The 20,790-nt window shown below is 41.1% G+C and overlaps 1 protein-coding gene across 14 annotated transcripts in view; it reads left to right on the forward strand.

Moving 5' to 3' along the window:
- DLGAP1 (DLG associated protein 1) overlaps positions 1-20,790 on the forward strand; it is a 320,351-nt gene that overhangs the window by 255,877 nt on the left and 43,684 nt on the right. For 11 of the 14 annotated variants that reach the window (XM_060028714.1, XM_060028715.1, XM_060028724.1 and 8 more), the window contains 2 exons: positions 4,766-5,142; positions 13,368-13,459. In XM_060028714.1, the coding sequence (XP_059884697.1) occupies positions 4,766-5,142; positions 13,368-13,459 (469 nt within the window). The remainder of the gene's footprint in view (positions 1-4,765; positions 5,143-13,367; positions 13,460-20,790) is intronic. The other 3 variants (XM_060028716.1, XM_060028722.1, XM_060028723.1) reach the window with 1 other exon arrangement.

Consider the following 20,790-nt stretch of genomic DNA (forward strand, 5'->3'; position numbering starts at 1 on the left):
GAGGGCTTGTTAACCTCCTGTTCAGCTGGACCAAATCACTCAAATCGGGAGACCTTTGTCCTCGATAGAAACTAGACCGAAACTAGACCGTTCCAGGCAGCCCTTCTCTCTCTGGTGGTCTGGACTCAGCAAGAGCAGACCATCTGATACGACTCACTGCAAATCCAAAGTTGCTCTTACTAGTAAAAGCAGATCAAGTCACAGCCTGCTTTGTGGTTAAGAACAACGTAGGACAGCTTGTTTACACCTACAAAGTCAGCCCTGTACTTGTATATTTTGGAATTCTTCTGTTGATCTTTTGTGTTTTTATTTGTAGTTCCTTATGGGCTTGTTCTCATATCTGAAAGTGTTTCTAGCATTCAGCAACCAGGAACTGCTAAATAATTCCTCAACATAGCTTTAGAGTGTGTGACCCATTCGCTCAACCAGTAAGTCCATATTAATAAGCAGAAATAAAAAGTAGGTTTGCTCCTACATCTGTTTTGTGTCCAGCTGACATACATAGGATAACTGGAATGAAAGGAGAGTCCAGGTAGTTTTCCAGAAATCCTTCACCACTCCAGACAAAGATAATCCCTGGCTCTGGTCTTTCTGAGACTAACAACAGCATTATCTTTCTATGCAAATGTAGAAAATATTGAAGAGTCAGCTACAAACTGAAATAGGGTAGGAATTTGTTCTCATTTGTTTTTCTTCGTAAGTTCTTCTTTAAAAAATTTTTTTTTTCTTAATTCAAATGTAAAAACCGATCTCTGGTCTCTTGCTGCATTGCACTATTATGTGAATGAAAGTAATGACAGTGAGATCTGGAAACCTGCTCCTGCTGACTCTTCTTGTAAACGGATAGGAGACTTTACAGCCAACTTCGCGCTGGGATAGCACATCACCAGAACCCAAAGGAGGAAAAACTCAATGTATCTGATATGAACAAATAAACCTATCCGACAAAGGAAAGCGGTAATAATGATTAAACCAACAGCATCATTTCTTTTTCAAGTTCCACTTGAGTAAAAGGAGCACTTGCATTTTTTAATCAGTGTTTTTGAGAATGTTCCTCTTAAACAAGCGAAGTGTTTCCCTTACTGCATGTAAGCCCCTCATTTTTGTTTCTGTCTTGACCAGACAAGATTTATTAACTTGTGTTTCACCGTCCTTGGGCCCCACTCTACCACATGCTTCCTGGTGCTCAGACCTCAGTGCATTCTATTTTTTTTTTTTTTTTTTTTTTTTTTGCGGTACGCGGGCCACTCACCGTTGTGGCCTCTCCCGTTGCGGAGCACAGCCTCCGGACGCGCAGGCTCAGCGGCCATGGCTCACGGGCCCAGCCGCTCCGCGGCATGTGGGATCTGCCCGGACCGGGGCACGAACCCGTGTTCCCTGCATCGGCAGGCGGACTCTCAACCACTGCGCCACCAGGGAAGCCCAGACCTCAGTGCATTCTAAATCATTCGTGGTGCTGAATCACGAGAGTAGAATTTTAAAAACAAAACAACAACAACAAAGAGAGAAGCGAAGTGTTTAGGGCTTAGCCTGCGAAACTAAGAAAGCGTGATGCTGGGAAAAATTGGGGGATTTAGTTGTCTGAGTGTTTGGAGGAGCCTCAGATGCACAAGAACTGGGGCATGAGGGGGAAGGGAATTGCGAGAAGTGTGAGTTGTGTGTTGGGTCTCCTTTCTTCGCCCTCAAAGTGTAATCTTAAAGATTTGAATTCCTTTAAAATTCCTATTTGATGACTGACAGGTGGTGCTTCTTTGACTCCGATGGCCCTGGCAGAATTGTGCCAAGCTCTAAACACCAGTAAAATCTCATAGTAAAGCCCCTGGGATGTAACCCCATGGCGGATGGTCCCCTAATTCAGAGTGAGCCAATCTCAAATTCTTACCTCCTTTGGGCATTGGGGCTGGGCCAGCCTGTTGAGGAAGCCATGTCCCCAGGGTCCTCCCTGTCCAGTCTAACCCTAGTGGATGCCTAGCATTGCTGCCGCCGTCCTGAAAGTCCCCGGCGATCCAAGTCCCCAGAATTATCCCTATTGATATCGAAGAGGAAATGATAACAGCCACCAGATGGCGCCAAATTGCATTTGGCCCCAGGGGGTGCGTAGCCAGCCCCGACATCACACTGGAAATAATGTGACACCCCCACCCCCCAATCATAGGTACCACATCGTGCTGTAAATCACAGCAAATGATATGATACTGTATTTGGCCGCGTTGTCTGGTTTTGATTATCCACACCCAAGAAGGAAACTGGGGATAGCTCACAATGAGCAGTGAACAATCCAAAGAATCAGACATTTGATGTTGGAAAGTGGCACTTAATTTCTTTGGAATATAGGTGGGCTGAATGTCCTGAGAACCCATTTCGGACAAAATACAGTAAGTCCCCTACACAGGAACGAGTTCTGTTCCGAGAGTGCATTCATAAGTCCAATTGTTCGTAAGTCCAACAAAGTTAGCCTAGGTACCCAACTAACACAATCGGCTATGTAGTACTGTACTGTAATAGGGTTATAATACTTTTCACACAAATAATACACTAAAAAAAACAAGCACAAAAAATAAAGAAAACATTTTTATTCTTACAGTACAGTACCTTGAAAAGTACAGTAGTACAGCACAACAGCTGGCACGGTCACATCTTCGAAAGTTCGCAACGTAGGGGACTTACTGTAATGAGTTCACATTGTAGGAGAAGTCATAAAATGATCTAGTTTCTTAGATTCGAATAGATAGATTGATTCTATCCTAATGATGGTCCCTCCCCGGCCCACCCACTCGGGTGTGCAGCCGAGTAACTGACACTGAGCATTACCCCCTTCAAATTTCCTGGGAAGCGGAAAGTAGCCCCTCAGTGGTTACAGTGCATGAAACTCAATCAAGTGAGGGGAAACATCAACGGTGCACGTGTCTGCATCCCCTGGCTTCCCTGTGGCTGGTGGGATAACCTGAGCCCGGGCTGGTCCTGCTCCAGCTCTGCCTCCGCCAGCGCTGTGAGCTTCCCTCTGCTGGTCCCAGGCTCGTTAGCTAAAAGCTGCGGAGTTTGGAGTGTGTACCGCTGAGCTCTGTTCCTATTTAAAGATGTGTGATTCACGCACAGCTGAGATGGAAGGTTTTCCTGGGGGAGACTCTGCCAGTCCCAGGTAACGGAGAGGAGGCTGCCTTTCTATTATTCAGGCTACCCTCACCTCCAGAGCACATGTGATACTGTAATGTGACATCTGTGCGTTTCTTTTCCTTCAACTCTTGGGCAAGCCCTGGGAAGTAGCCAAACATTTCTGTCCCCATCTTTTATGGTTAAGGAAATTACACCAAATCACAGGGCAGTGGAACAGCAGGGCAGAGAAATGCGATCCTTCTGTTCATTGTTCATTATAGGATGATTTTTTTGAGCGACCTCAGGAAACACCCTGAATATCGAAGTGAGTATTTCATTCAGCGAGATGGCCTGAGTGACAACTAGAACCATGGGTAACTAGCTAGCATTGTGTGGTCAGGACTTTTCGATCTGGTGTTAACAACAGTCCCAAAAGGAAAGGCTGAGGCTGGGGCTGGGAATGAGGTGGGGGAGAAAGTGATGGAAACACAATAGTTTGAACCATTTTTTAAGGGGACTCAACAAAAGTCTTTAGAAAGCTGGTTAAGGAATCATTCTTTACCAGGGGGCGGTTCCCACGTGGAAATTTCATTCTCTTCAATCTGTGTTTTACTGCATCGTGCTCCACAAATATGGAATGCTGAGAAGCAGTGTGTACAGCTTCTTCAAGACCCTGGGTTTACCCTCAGATGTTTGCAGACAGGGGCTGCAGGCTGCTCCAGTGGGAACCTCCAAAAGGGGCGCCTCACTGTGCAGAACCTTGGGCTGATCACGTCGCCCTGAAGGACAGCACTTTGGGGAGTGGGTTCCTACAGGCCACACGCAGGCTGATCTCCCAACTAGCGGGTACATTTATTTTACAGTAGGAGACGTGTGTGTGGTTTCCTCCCTCTCAGAGGACGGATCTGCTCGGAAACAGCAACACAATTCAGAACTAAAGTTTATAGAGTGAGCACATACCCAGAAAAAGGAAGGAAGGAAGGAAAGAGGGAGGGAGGGAGGAAGGAAGGAAGAGAAAGAAAGAAAAAGAAAAGGAGGGAGGAGAAACGGAATGAAGATAAAAGCAAGGTGTAAGAAGTTAAGACAGTGGGTTGAGCTCAGCCCCCCACCGGCGCCCTGCTCCCTCCCCCTCCTCTCCCCCTCCCCCACAGGCACTTTGCCCTGTTCTTAGGATTAGAACACACAGGCTCACAACCTCTTTGCTTTCTTCTTTTTTTCAATGTTCTTTATTGACCCCCAGAATCTTCTCCAATGAGTTACTTTGTTCAGCATTAGCTGTGGTTAATATTTCCCTGAGAAGGCAAAGATTTCCCAGGTCTTTTCCGTGTTATACATTATCTCTCAGGGTGCCCTGTTGCCCGGGAAGATTTCTACAGATGGCTAGTCCTGTCTGTTTTATGTCAGTTCATATTAATCTCCATTTCAGAAACTTCCATCTCAGAGATCAGTGCTTTTCAGTCTCTTTCCCCCTCAGTCGTATGGGGGTGTCGCCTTAGAGGAGGCCCAAATATGCCCCCTAAGGAGGGATCTCACTTAGTCTATCAACAGACCTGTCTTCACGTTCAATGTCTTGGTGTGTTTCGTGGGCCCTAATTTCCAATGGATGTCAGTTACAATATTGACAATTAAAACCCATGCAGAAATCAGTGTCTTTGTTTTCGCTGTCTTCCAGTGTCATCTTGCATTACAACATATAAGAAGACACCACCTCCAGTCCCACCCAGAACTACCACGAAACCTTTCATTTCTATCACAGCCCAGAGTAGCACAGAGTCGGCCCAGGATGCCTACATGGATGGACAGGGCCAGCGAGGGGATATTATCAGCCAGTCTGGACTGAGCAACTCCACGGAGAGCCTGGACAGTATGAAGGCTCTGACAGCCGCCATCGAAGCCGCCAATGCCCAGATCCACGGCCCAGCAAGTCAACACATGGGCAACAATGCTGCCACCATCACCACCACCACCACCGCCATGGCCACCATCACTGCAGAGGACAGGAAGAAGGACCACTTCAAGAAGAATCGATGCCTGTCCATTGGGATACAGGTAACAGCCTCCCTTTCTGTCCTCCGAAATAGAAGCCCAGGGAGTTCCCTGGTGGTCTAGGGGTTAGAACTCTGCGCTTTCACTGTCACGGCCTGGGTTCAATCCCTGTTTGGGGAACTGAGGTCCCACAAGCTGAGTGCCTCAGCCAAAAAAATAAATAAATTTGTTAAAAAAAAAAAAGAAATAGGAACCCCAAATGAAGAAATGTACCCCCCCCCCTTTTTTTTTTCCAGAAGATTCACTATCTTGCCATTTTGGATGATGTAGGACCAGACTTTCAAATTACTGGCTCTGGACTCCTGTACGTTGTGAAATGTGATTTTAAAAAATTACGAGGTGTTTTGTCTATAGACATTATCAGCATCTTTTTTTCCCCCCCAAAATTCCAATCTTTTAAAATTGAAGTATAGTTGATTAGCAGCTTTTATTTTTGTTCTCGAAATTGAATGTGGTGAGACAAGGGGAGGAGAATTAAACAAACATGAACACAATCAAACATAAAGTGTCCTCAATTCCTAATGCACATTTTGATTCTCAAAAAAGGAGTGGGCACCCAAGAACAACGTGGATGACTGGATGGTGTTACAGTGTGTTCAACGCTATTGAGTAACCACACGAGAACAAAAATGCGAACCACTTCTCACAGACATGGGAGTGATGGCCAGTGAGACCAAAGGGAAGGAGAGTGTGGAAAGCAATAACTCCCATCACAGCATCATGAGGAAAGAATGTGCACCAGGGTCAGCGTAACTGTGGGCTATTTAATCATGCATTTCATTAAAAAGGTAGATCCTTCGGCAGGCTTCTCAGTTCAGTTCTCTGTTTTCTATTGCCCAACGATAAGATCAAACTGATTCTTGGTTGTTAAATGGGTTCAGCTTGGCTTACCCTGCTAGAAATTTCCTCCCATCCATGGAGAAGAGTCATTCTTTCCCCCCATTTTTGTTGTGCTGTACCGTTCCGCAGGTGCCCTTTGAATAATAACTTCCTGACGTGGTGGCCCATAAATCTATCCACACTGAACCAACTCTAAGGCACGTCTAGGCACCGGGCGTGGGGGACGTTTTCACAACGATGATGGATGTTCACCATCCATTCTGCAGAGTCCACTTTGAATGGACAATTCAACTTTCTCTGGTAGCAATGAGTCAAATGCTTTTTTATAACCAACGGGTTACCATGGCACGACTTGTCAAGTTTCCTAAAAGAACTTGTAGCACGGGTGCTTTGGACCAGATGACCCAGCAGGAGGCCCCGGGCCTGAAGTCAGCCTCCACCCACCCTCACCCCAACCCCAATCCCAGGAGTTAATTCCCTCCCACCGCCCAGAGGATTTCAAGGGGTAGGGAAGAGCAGAGGCCGGTCTTCTGTGTCGTCCCAGGCAAATTATTTCATCTTCCTGAGACTGTCTTCTCATCGAGCCCACGTAGGATTATTTGAAGGAGGGAGTTTACAAAATCCAGCTTCCTGTAAGGCTTTCAGTTTGGGAGGATGAAATAATTCTGGGGCTGGGTAGTGTTGATGGTAGCACAGTAATGGGAACGTACTTAATGCCACAGGAACTGTACACTTAAAAAGGGTTGAATGGGGGCTTCCCTGGTGGCGCAGTGGTTGAGAGTCCGCCTGCCGATGCACCGGACGCGGGTTCGTGCCCCGGTCCGGGAAGATCCCACATGCCGCGGAGCGGCTGGGCCCGTGAGCCATGGCCGCTGAGCCTGCGCGTGCGGAGCCTGTGCTCGGCAACGGGAGAGGCCACAGCAGCGAGAGGCCCGCGTATCGCAAAAAAAAAAAAAAAAAAAAAAAAGGTTAAATGGAGAATTTTATGTCTGTTTTACCGTAATTTTTAAAAAATTCCACCTTTCTTATCTGGCACATAATTGGCACCCAGTAATGTTAGTTTTCTTCTACTTCCTTAATGTTTAAATTTTTTTTCTTTATTTTACATTAGTTTTTCAATAGATAATATATTCCTATGGCTCAAAATTCAAAAGTTATAAAAAGACATACAGTGACCAGCCTCTCTCCCCTTGCTATTCAATAGCCAGTCAGGGGCTTCCCTGGTGGCGCAGTGGTTGAGAATCCGCCTGCCAATGCAGGGCACACGGGTTCGTGCCCCGGTCCGGGAAGATCCCACGTGCCGCGGAGCAACTAGGCCCGTGAGCCACAACTACAGAGCCTGCGCGTCTGGAGCTTGTGCTTCGCAACAAGAGAGGCCGCGACAGTGAGAGGCCCGCGCACCGCGATGAAGAGTAGCCCCCGTTCGCTGCAACTAGAGAAAGCCCACGCACAGAAAAGAAGACCCAGCAGCCATAAATAAATAAATAAATAAATGAAATAAAAAAAAAAAATAGCCAGTCAGTTCTCCTTTCCGGAGAAAATCAATAGAACCAATATTTGCATCTCCCTGCAGGGGTATTTTGCACATATTCAAGCAAATATATATTCATTCCCCTTTTTACCCAGATAGTAGCAGCATATACCTCACACTAGTCTATATCTTGCCTTTTTTCACTTAACAATGTATTTTAAAGGTAATTATCTGTCTTACTGTTCATTTTATTTAAAAGCTTCTATCTTAATCACCTCCCAGTTCTGCTGGTTGGTTAGGTTACTCTCTAAATAATTCTTAGAATAAAGCATTCATATACTATATGATATCCAACTTATATTATTATTTTTTTTACCCAGTAAGACGGAACTACTCTGAAATTCACGAATAATGCTGGGGAGAAAGTCTTTGTTTCAGAGACCACCCTGCTTCTTGAATATCTGGATATTTTAGTGAGCTAAAGAATTGTTCTTACTCTTCCTCCAATCATTGTTCACAGTTATAGAAATTATATGAGAGCACGGCGTGCTTTATATGGTTGTCTCATTCTGCCTCTACAGCAGCCCTATGGCATAGGTGGGTTATTGTCTCTCCCACAGAAGTGAGAACCCAAGGTCACACATCTTATGTTGACAGAGCCTAGATTGTACCTTGGCATCTAATGTGACCACATTATGCTGCTTCTTTGATGGAGAATAATAAGTAAATTTAAATTTAGGATACAAAATAGTCATCAAATTTCATTACACTGTAATCTAATTTAAATCCTAATCCCCCAAATATGTGCTACTAGGACCTTGGGCTCTTTCTCACAGTTTACCTTTTTAGGGTCAGAGTTTTCAAGCCTTTCCCAACATTTTAAATTTAATCTATATCTACTAGTTAATGTTATAATTATTTACTTTACAGCCTGTGTGAACTTAGGCCAATTACTTAATGGTTTCCTCATCTGGAAAATGAGAATAATAGTAGTTGCTATTGCATCGGTACTTTATATGTTGTAATAAAAACTGATGGATAGGGACTTCCCTGGTGGCGCAGTGGTAAGAATCTGCCTGCCAATGCAGGGGACACGGGTTCAATCCCTGGTCCGGGAAGGTCCCACAAGCCGCGGAGCAACTAAGCCCATGTGCCACAACTACTGAGTCCACAAGCTACAACTACTGAGCCCGTGTGCCACAACTACTGAAGCCCGTGCACCTAGAGCCCGTGCTCTGCAACAAGAAAAGCCACCACGATGAGAAGCCTGTGCACCACAACGAAGAGAAGCCCCTGCTCGCCGCAACTAGAGAAAGCCCGTGTGCAGCAATGAAGACCCAACGCAGCCAAAAAATAAATAAATAAAATTAAAAACAAAAAACTGATGGATACAATATATGTAAAGTTCAAAGCATAGTGCCTGGCATATTAAGGGCTCAATAAATATTAGGTTTGATTGTTATTATTAGTATTATCCTCCTTTAAAATTTTGATTAGCCAAAAACACTAAAATTGTATCATCGGCCGTGGGCTTTCTCAATTTTTTTCAGGACAGAGATTTAATTAACCCTGCAACGTATTTAAAATTTTTGAATGCCTCTTCATAAATTTAAGTAGATTACCCTACATACTATATAAGAGAGGTGACATTTGTCAATATTTGGATCTAACTAAGGGGATTAAAGTCAGAGAGGTAAATTTATCTGCAATGACTAAAGCTTAAGCAGATGACAACGCTTTGATGCAAATAAGCTGAGTTTGGACAGGTGGGGCGAGGCTGGAACAGAGTACAACGTCCTTCATCCTCGGACCCCTGCTTCCTTTCTTTCTCCCTTTCCCGGTGCATTGAGCATCACGGTTCTTAAGGGGAATATCTATCGTGCATCTTTCGAAAAAATTTCATTGGGTAATTTTGAAACTACCCCAAAGTGTAACGCTGCAGCATCGTACGTTGTCTGACATCCTGAGCATTTTTAATTTCCATGAGTGTAGCCATACGGAACCGGTTAGAATCCCATTCAGGAAAAAGGTAGCCGTGCTCGTTTCTCACACAGAGGCAGTTTCATACACCAAATTGGTTCTACAGTAATGGGATGGTTGAGAGAGCAGAAAGGGATGCAGTAAGAGGTCACCCTTGGACTAGGGGAGCAGAAGGGGAAAGACGGGGTTACCAAAATTCAGACACTCAGAGGAGAGGCCCATATAGCCCATCCCAGACCACTGAGGCGAGCACGGCCGTCTGGTGCCAGGACTTGCAAGGGCTGGCGCACGTGCTGTTGGGCTTCGAAAGGGCTGGGGTTGGAGCCACAACTGCCAGCAGAAGGTGGAAACAGGATGGAAGCCCCCTTCCCTCCTCCGACCTTCCTTGGCTAGAACCTAATTGGAGGCCAGCGAGCAAGGAAGCCTGGGAAATGTAGTCTTCAGAGTCCTGGCCCCTGTGCCACAGAGCAGCTGGGTAGAGAAGGTGGGCTTGGGGCTTCCAGACAGTAACTAAGTCACCAGAATGAGGCACTTTGTCCGATTAATAAATAAATGTGCTATTTCCCTCAATGAGCACATGCATTCAAAAGCCCGTGACGGATGTGGTGAACATATGATCTTGGTTCACGTGTTCTTCTAGTGGGAGCAACTCACAGCACTAATATGATTCTAGAATATTTAAAAATATGCATTTTTATATAATATGTCACCAAAACTCACATCAACTACTTTTTCTGGTGTTTTTCTGGTATTCTAGTCCTGGGTGGGTGGGGGAAGGATATGGATAAATGAATAAATGGAAAGCTATTAATATTTCTATATGGGAATACTCCATAGTGTAAAGATGGCAATTCTCTCAAAATTCATACAAATATTTAAAGAAATTTCAATGAAAATTCCTCTGTGATTTTTATCACTTAGTCGAGACTGGGGGGAGGGTTTTGACAATGTGATGTTAGTTTATTTAGAAGAAGTTAATACCCAAAATACCCTAGAGGTTTTGGGGTTTTTAATGAGTAAAATTTATTTTTTATTTTAAAAAATTTTTAACTTTTTTATACAAATTTTAAATGTTACTTTCCATTTATAGTTATCACAAGATATTGACTGTATTCCCCCACGTTGTACAATACATCCTTGAGCCCATCTTACACCCAAGAGCCTGGGCCTCCTCCTCCCCCACCCCTATATTGCCCCTCCCTCCCTCACCACTGGTAACCACTAGCTGGTCTCTATATCTGTGAGACTTTCTTTTTTGTTCTACTCACTACTTTGTTGTATCTTTTAGATTCCACATATAAGTGGTATCATACAGTATTTGTCTTTCTCTGTCTGACTTATTTCACTTAGCTTACTGCCCTCCAAGTCCATCCATGTTGCTCCAAATGGCAAATTTTCATTCTTTTTAATGGCTGAGTAATATTCCATTGTGTATATGTACCACATCTTCTTTATCCACTCATCTGTTGATGGACACTTAGGTTGCTGGAGTTTTTAAATTACATTTTAAAAAAAGAATTACAGGGACTTCCCTGATGGAGCAGTGGGTAAGAATCTACCTGCCAATGCAGGGGACACAGGTTCGAGCCCTGGTCCAGGAAAATCCCACATGCCGCGGAGCAACTAAGCCCGTGCGCCACAACTACTGAACCTGCGCTCTAGAGCCCGCGAGCCACAACTACTGAGCCTGTGAGCCACAACTACTGAAGCCCGCACATCTAGAGCCCATGCTCCGCAACAAGAGAAGCCACCACAACGAAAAGCCCGCGTGCCGCAACAAAGACCCAACGCAGCCAAAAATAAATAAATAAATTTATTTAAAAAAAAAAAAAAGAATTACAAGAGGAGACTTGTCACAGAAAAGATCAAGATTTATTACAAAATTATATCAGGAAAAAAGAGAGGGAGGAGCAATAAGACAAATAGATCAATAGACCCAGAACACTTTTTTTTTTTTTTTTTGCGGTACGCGGGCCTCTCACTGTTGTGGCCTCTCCTGCTGCGGAGCACAGGCTCCAGACGCGCAGGCTCAGCGGCCATGGCTTACGGGCCCAGCCGCTCCGCGGCATGCAGGATCCTCCTGGACCGGGGCACGAACCCGTGTCCCCTGCATCGGCAGGCGGACTCTCAACCACTGTGCCACCAGGGAAGCCCCAGAACACATTTTTATATATGAGAATGTTTGGGTAAATATATATGGGTAAAATTTGGTATAAGATAAAGTTGGCATCTCAAACCAAAGAGATGAATTAGTTAATAAAAAGAGCCAGGTCAATTGATGATTCATGTGCAGAAAAAATATTAAATTTCTGTATCTTCTACACAAACATTTCAGGATAGTGGATTTAAGAACTAAATATGAAAAAAAAAATGAAAGCATAAAAACAAATATAAGAGAACTTTTGGTCTTTCCCAACCATAAAAGCTAGATTAACTACATAGTAATTTAAGATTCTCTACAATGAAGAACAAAATTTAAAAGACAAAGGATAAACTGGGAAAAAGTATTTACAGTATATATAGCCAAGAAAGGATTTAAGGGTCATAAGATGTAATGAGATCCTATAAAGAAGAAAATAAACAACTCAATAAGAAAAAAAACCCCACAATAACTAGCAAAGGATATAAATAGGCAGTTTACAGATAAAAATACAAAAGGCTAATAGATATTTTTCACCTGTGATATTAGCAAAAATTTTAAAGTTTGCCAATATTTAATATTGGTGAACATTTGGAAAATGGATATTCCCATACACTGATAAATGCTTTGAAGAGCAGTTTGTCAATATCCCTTACAGTTGAATATGCTCAGTACTTCCATCTAACATTTCTACTCCTAAGAATTTTTCTCATACAATATTTGCAGAATTGTTCTAAATATACATATGAAATATTACTTATAATACTAAATGTAATAACAGCAGAGAGAAAATTACCCTGATGCCCACGTTGCTTACATAACCATTAAAAGGAGTATTTATGTAGCCAACAAAAGGATTGAGTTAGAGCTATATTTACTAACATGATAAAATGTCCAAAAGATAGCAGTGTTAATGAATAAAGCAGATTGCACACAAAAAATATATAGTGTAATCTCATCTGTGTAAATTTAGTATTAATAATCACTTTTATATATAATATATTCTACATACGTTAAAAGATGGTCAAATATGCGTCAAAGAATTGACCATGCTTCGTGGGGAACTTCTGCTTTCTACATTATACACTTCTGTGTTTTAGTTTTATACAACTCATGTTAAATGGCTTTCTATTTAGAAAAAACTAATCTATTAAAAACATAGAGAAAAAAGAGGAATAAATCTAACTGCTCTGAAGAGTCATAAAATTTATTTCAAACTTGGGTTGGGCCTCATCTGTCACATAAGCTATCAGTTATACACAGATACATTTTCTATATGACCTGTAATATATGCCTAGCTATTTAGAAACTGTGGAGTGATATCCAAAGCCAATTCCTTAATTTAAGGGGGGAAAAAAAAATGAAGATGCTCTATAGTTATATTAATGAGGTTAATACCTAAATCTCCCAATGTCAACAATTCTAACTACAATAAGTGAAATTTCTGCCTTCTTTTGCATTTTGGTATTTGCAGATTCAAAACTTTCAACAACACCATCCCATGAGGTGCTCCCTTCTAATACAGAGCTCACAGGAAGTATATCCTCACAAGTCCATGCAGGAATCACAGACGTTTATTAGGCACTTTGGAAATGAACAAAACTGCATTTTACTAAGATCAGCAGAGTCCAAGTGCGTTATAATGAAGTTGCTCATCAAACACGTAAACATTGAACAAAAAGGTTATAAATCACAAAACATTCCAATAATATTATAGAGGTTTCTAATGAAATGGGACTTTGTTTTTCAAGCAAGATGACTAAAATAGAGCACCTCTACTTTTGGTTATTTCTTCAGGTGGATGATGCTGAGGAACCTAACAAAACAGGGGAAAATAAAGCACCCAGTAAGTTCCAGTCCATAGGAGTGCAAGTAGAAGAAGAGAAATGGTGAGTCCACATGCATTTGTCCCCTTTCGTCTTGATGTTGGCAAGTATGGTACAAGTATTTTTTCCCTATGAAAAACCTTGAAGATTCAGTGTTATTTTCCATTAACTTCTGGGAGCATTCAGAGGGGGAGCCTGAGTCAATATTAGCTGATTCCTTCCTCTACTTTGATACTGGAGACCACTCCATTTAAATGTTAGCTAGAATAGTAGTGCTGGGGCCCAAAATATGCCTCAATGGCACGTTGATTATTTTGAATTAAAACTACTTAAGAAACAGTCAACGCGAGAGGGATACTTTTACCCTCCTCTCTGTCTCCCTGAAAGCAGGAAATAAATTTCCCATGTGAAAGGTGCTCTCCTTGGACTGGGAGGTAGAAAGACACCATCATTACCAGAGATAGGGGACTCAGGGCTGAGAAGCCTGCATACTTGTTACTTTTTTTTTTTTTTTTAACATCTTTATTGGAGTATAATTGCTTTACAATGGTGTGTTAGTTTCTGTTTTATAACAAAGTGAATCAGTTATACATATACATATGTTCCCATATCTCTTCTCTCTTGCGTCTCCCTCCCTCCCACCCTCCGTATCCCACCCCTCCAGGCGGTCACAAAGCACCGAGCTGATCTCCCTGTGCTGTGCGGCTGCTTCCCGCTAGCTATCTACCTAACGTTTGGTAGTGTATATATGTCCATGCCTCTCTCTCGCTTTGTCACAGCTCACCCTTCCCCCTCCCCATGTCCTCAAGTCCGTTCTCCAGTAGGTCTGTGTCTTTATTCCCGTCTTACCCCTAGGTTCTTCATGACATTTTTTCTTTCTTAAATTCCATATATATGTGTTAGCATATGGTACTTGTTACTTCTTTACTAATTTACTACCTAAGCGCAAACTTTGCTTAAATTCCTTACTAATTAAACACCCAAAGCTAAGTTTCTTTGTCCTGTCAATCCCTCTCATATTTATTGCTTCTTTGTCTAAAAAATATAAAAGCTATCTGCTTTGGCCACTTCTTAGGTCCCATTTCTATGCGACCTCTATGTGCACACAAATTAAATGGGTTTCTTTTTCTCCAGTCCACAGGACACAATCTGTCTTGTGTCAGTTTTATGATTGGTCCAACCACAGGAACTCAAGAGGAGAAAAGGGGAAATTTCCCCTTCCTGACAGTAGAATAAGTGGATCCCACTCACACACACATAAACACTGTGTGGAGTACTGTTGTGTTGCCAAACTATCCCTCTTCAAAAAACCGTCGCACTTTTGACTATAGACTTTTTAAGAGAAGAGGACTTATTGGTATTTTTATTTCTAGAGCTTAATAGTGTCTCATGTTTAGTACGTGCTCAATGAATGATGAATGAATGAACGAACAAATGAGGAGTAAGAAGGGGAGAAGACTCCCTGTCACTATCCAGGATCACCAGTTTCTTTAGATTGTTCTTTAAGATAAGCTTACTTTAGACTTAGTATCTAGAAGTAGGAAATTTAGAGTTTGAGAAGATCACAGAACCCGGAAGCTGGAAAGGACTTCTGAGGTCAGTCCATTCATTTTATAAATGAGAATTTGATCTGGAGAGGTTTGTGAGTTTCCCAGTCAAACTGTGAGGACCATGATGGATGGAACTATGTTTTATTGAGAGTAATACCCCCAGCTTCCAGACTGTGCTTTTCATATACTAAGTATGTAGTGAATGTTGGCTGAATGAAGTAAAACTGCAGTTATAGCGGGAGGAAGAACTCTATATTCTAAATCAGGATGTCAGTTCAACTTTGCCACTAACTTTTTATGTGTTAATAAGGAGAAATCAGTTGGATGTCATCCATCCAACCGTTCATCACCCATCCATTCAATAAATATCTATGGAATGTCTCCTATATACAAGGCCCCATGTAACATAAACTTAAAATCTGAGAATAAGTCATGCATCAGTTCACGGAACGGGTCCTATTTTATAGCCTCCTGTTATTGACACTGCCTTTGTATCTAAAAGGTTTTCAATATACATATGTATAACATTTTGATGCTACTATATCTGATGTAATTACACAATGCTGGAAGCCCAGAAAATTGGGACAACCCTAATGTGGAAACTAATATGACAAAAATTAGCAATAATTATACAACTATCCAAGTCTATTGACCCAGGAATTCCATTCATGGGGCTATCCTGAATGAAATCACTCAGTGAAAGGGAAAATATTGTGGAACATTACCTATCATTGTAAAAGAAAAATGTCAATCATCAAATGTCAAGCAATAAGAGAATACTTTTGTAAGTTATAGCATGTCACCAGGATAGACTATTATACAGCTATTAAATGTGATTATAAAGAAGATGTGGAAACATGGGAGAAATTCCCATGATACGATGTTAAATGAAAAAGAGGACATAATACCCACATATAATATTCACAAAGAAGAACAAGGACTGAAATGTAATCTGTAAAAATGGTAGGTTTAGGAGTGATTTTTGTTTTCTTTTACTCTAAAATGTTTACTTATTGTATCTACTTCAAGTTTTAGTAATCATCATTTTCAAGCCAACCCTTCTGGCACATGTTCCTTTCATTGTTTTAGAAAATGTTTTGAAAATGTAAACTTAGTAGATATGAAAGATCTCATGGTAAGAAAACATATTCCTCCTTCCCCTACAAGCCCAACTTGCTTGTTTTCCTCAATGATGTAGTGGTTAAGAACACAGGCTCCTGAACCAAGATTCAAATTCTGACTCTTCCACCTACTAGCTGGGAGGCCTTGATCAAATTGCTAAATATCTTTTTGCCTTGGTTTCCTTATATGTAAAAAGAAGATAACAGGCAGTTTCTGGTCCAGCAGGTAAAGAAGAGCTTAGAAGTCACCACTCTGTTTTAACAACAAGTAAAAAAGCTGTTCAAACTGAAAAATCAACAACTCTTCTTAAACCAGTCAGAGAAGTGAGGCCACAAGAAAAATCAGTGCTCTAGGTACTGCAGAGACTCACAGACACAGAGAATCACAACTTGCTGGAGTAGAAACCCACAAGAAAAGCCCCATGCGAACCAGTACCAGGGTAGGAAAACATTAACTGTAATTGATGAATTGCTGGCAGCTCAGGGAGGACAAGTCTGAGAGTTGAAATTTTTACAGGGACCCAGTCAGAGGGGGGCCTCCTTACTTTCATGATTCTTAACTGCAGAAGATCTACCAGGTCCTCACAGTGGAAATCAGAGAAGAATCCTCTCACGCTTCTGATGGAGAGAGGGGAAAGGAACCATTCTGAAATATGCCAGAGCATTCTGTTCTTAACAAGATCTGCCTGCAGGAGAAACTAATTTACCAGAGCCTTATCTGCTGGGTTTCTAATCAGAGCCTAAATCTATCTGGGAGAAGGGAAATACCTAACCCCAGCCAGCCCCGTCTTGCCATCCTGTCCTGCAGTGGGGGGCAGGTGGGGAGAGATTGAGAAACACTGTTGAAGTTCACAGTCCAAGGGCACAGGCTCATTGAAAGACTAAGACCTAATCGTAGGACTAGAGAATGCTTCCCCTCCCCACCACCTCACCACCACGTTTATTAAAAACCCATTATTCACCACGGTTGTTTTACCTAGTACATCATGTCCATCTTTCAACAATGACTTACAAGGCATACTAAAAGGTAAAAAACACAACTTGCAGAGACTGAACAAGCACTAGACTCAGAGTCATCTATGACAAGAATGTTGGAAGTCTGGGTGTACTCTGATGCTTTTGCAAAAATGTTCCTATAAAAGGGTTTCATCTTCAAGGAATTCATGGAAAAGACTCTGACAAGTACAGGTTTCTGGTAACTGACTATACGGCTGAACTGAATGAATAAGCATTGTCAGAACTCTAAGGGAAAACTGATGAATTCATAAAAGTGCTAACAAAAGATCAAGATAAAAAAAATTAATTACATGGGACTGAGTGAACTGATGAGAATGATTATAATTTTTGACTTTCTGTTTGAATAAAAAAAAAAAATCCCACAAGGACTCAGAGGCAAAAAATATACAAATCAATTTTCACTGCAAAGTAAAGGAGCTGTTACAGTGGAGGATTCCTGGACTGAATGTCAATAGTATGACATAGTAGGAGTGTGTTTCGTGTTTGGTAATTGCAATCATTGTTGCTTTTGTTGTGGTCATCCATTTACAATGCTTGGGGTCAGTTTATTTACCTCTTGTAAAAATAAAATACAGTGTGTGTGTGAAAAAAATAAATAAAAGATTTAAAAAGTTAAAAAAATACTGAAAGCAGGAAAAAAATAAGGTTGGATGGATGGCTGGGTAGATGGAGAGATAATAGGAAGTATTCATAAGTTCACTGGTGAAATTTGGTAGGTTGAATCAATTGAATCTAAATCAAATATTTCTTTAGAGGGTATGGAGGCATGCAGCTTTTAGGTTAAATGACAGTGTAGAGAAGTGGCAAGTAAATAAAGGTTTTGTACATTAAAATAAAGGTCTGGGTTACACAGTTTGATAGCAATTAAACAAAAAAGAATGTTGGAAGTAACAGATCAGGAATTTTTTTACAGTATGATTAAAATGCTAAAGACTTTAATAGAAACAGCAGACAGCATACGAGAACAGATGAATAATGTAAGCAGAAAAATAAAAATTCTAAGAAAAATAAAAAACAAATGCTAGAGATTGGAAACACTGTACCAGAAATGAAGAATGCTTTTGATGGACTCATTAGTAGACGAGTCATGGCTGAGGAAAGAATCTCTGAGCTTGTGGATACAACAGTAGAAACCTCTAAAACTGCAAGCAAAGAGGAAACAAAACCTGAAAAAACTCAGAACAGAATATCCAAAAACTCTGGGACAATTACAGAAGGTGAACATATGCATAATGAGAATACCAGAAGGAAAAGACAGAAAGGGACAGAAGCAACATTTGAAGCAATAGTGACTGAAAATTGCCCCAAATTAGTGTCAGACACCAAACTATAGATTTAGGAAGTTCATAGAAGGCCAAGCAGGATAAATGCCCAATACAGTACACCTAGACATGTCATATTCAAAGAAAACCAAGGAAAAATTCCTGAAACAAGCCAGAAGAAAAAGACACCTTTCCTATTGAGGGGTAAAAATAAGGATTATATGTGACTTTTCCTCAGAAACCATGCAAATAAGAAGAGAATAGAGTGAAATATTTAATATTTGAGAGAAAAAAACACCAGCCTAGAATTCTATACTCTGTGAAATTATCCTTTAAAAAGGAAGGAAAAATAAAGACTTTCTCAGACAAACAAAAATTGAGGGACTTTGTAGCCAGTAGATCCAACTTACGGAAATGTTAAAAGAAGTTCTTCAGAGAGAAGGGAAATGATATAGGCCAGGAACTCAGATCTACATGAAGAAAGGAAGAGCATCAGAGAAGGAAAAAGTGAAGGTAAAAGAAAAACTTTCATTTATCTTATTCTTAATGGATCTAACAGATAACAGTTTGTTCAAAATAATAATAGGAACAATATATATGAATATATTATACTCTTGAGTATAAATGAATTGAATAACAGCAATCATACAAAGGATGAAAGGTAAGAATTAGGGCTACTTAATTATTATAAGGTACTTGCACTACTCTTGAAGTGATATAGTGTTATTTGAAAATGAACTTGGATTAGTTGTAAAATGTACAGTGAAAACTCTAGGGCAACCACTAAAAAGAGTGAAAAAGAAGTATAACTTACATGCTAAGAAAAGAGGGAAATGTGTGGAAGACAAAACTAGGACAACAAATAGAAAACAGTTAACAAATATGGTAGACATTAATCCAACGATATCAATAATCACTTTAAACGTCAATTGTCTAAATATACCAATTAGAAGACAGACGTTGTCAGACTGGATTAAAAACAATACCCAATTTTATGTTTTCTACAAGGAACCCACGTTAAATATAAAGACACATACAGATTAAAAGTAAGGGGATCAGACTTCCCTGGTGGTGCAGTGGTTAAGAATCCACCTGCCAGTGCAGGGGACACGGGTTCAAGCCCTGGTCTGGGAAGATCCCACATGCTGCAGAGCAGCTAAGCCCGTGTGCCACAACTACTGAGCCTGAGCTCTAGAGCCTGTGAGCCACAACTACTGAGCCCACGTGTCACAACTACTGAAGCCCGTGCGCCTAGAGGCTGAGCTCCACAACAAAGAGAAGCCACTGCAATGAGAAGCCCGTGCACCACAACAAAGAGTAGCCCCCCTACTTGCCGCAACTAGAGAAAGCCCATGTGGAGCAACGAAGACCCAACGCAGCCAAAAATAAATAAATTTATTTAAAAAAATAAGAATAAAAGTAAGGGGATCAGAGTGAAGTAAGTCGGAAAGAGAAAAACAAATACCGTATGCTAACACACATATATAGAATCTAAAAAAAAAAAAATGGTTCTGATGAACCTAGGGGCAGCACAGGAATAAAGATGCAGACGTAGAGAATGGACTTGAAGATGCGGGGAGGGGGAAGGGTAAGCTGGCACGAAGTGAGAGAGTAACATTGACATATATACACTACCATATGTAAAATAGATAGCTAGTGGGAAGCAGCTGCATAGCACAAGGAGATCAGCTCGCTGCTTTGTGACCACCTAGAAGGGTGGGATAGGGAGGGTGGCAGGGAGATGCAAGAAGGAGGGGATATGGGGATATACGTATACATATAGCTGATTCACTTTGTTATACAACAGAAACCAACACAACATTGTAAAGCAATTATACTCCAATAAAGATGTTAAAAAAATTGTTTTTTTAAAGTAAGGGAATGGAGAAAGACATACCATATTAACACTAGTCAAAAGAAAGCAGGAGTGGCTATATTAATTTCAGACAGCAGACTTTGGAGTAAGGGAAATTATCAGAGATAAGGAGGGATATTACATAATGATAAAGGGTTCAGTTCTCCAAAAAGACATAACAATCTTTAATGTTTATATGCCTAATAAGAGCATCAAAATACATGAGGCAAAAACTGATAGTATCGCAAGGAAAAACAGATGAATCCACTCTTATATTTGAAAACTTCAACCCCCTCTATCAAAAATGGACAGATCCAGAAAGCCAAATATCAGAAAAGACATAAATGACCTCAACAGCACCATCAGTCGTCTGAATATAATTGACATCCGTAGACTACTTCATCTAACAGCAGCAGATTACACATTCTTCTCAAATTCACATGGAACATTCACCAAGATAGACCACATTCCGGGCAACAAAACATATCTTGATACATTTTAAAGAGTAAAAGTTACACAATGTCTGCTCTCAGACCACAGTGGAATTAAACTAGAAATCAATAACAGAAAGATGGCTGGAAATTTCCAA

This window comes from Delphinus delphis, chromosome 13 (genome assembly GCF_949987515.2).
Source record: "Delphinus delphis chromosome 13, mDelDel1.2, whole genome shotgun sequence".
Classification (NCBI taxonomy): Eukaryota; Metazoa; Chordata; class Mammalia; order Artiodactyla; family Delphinidae; genus Delphinus; species Delphinus delphis.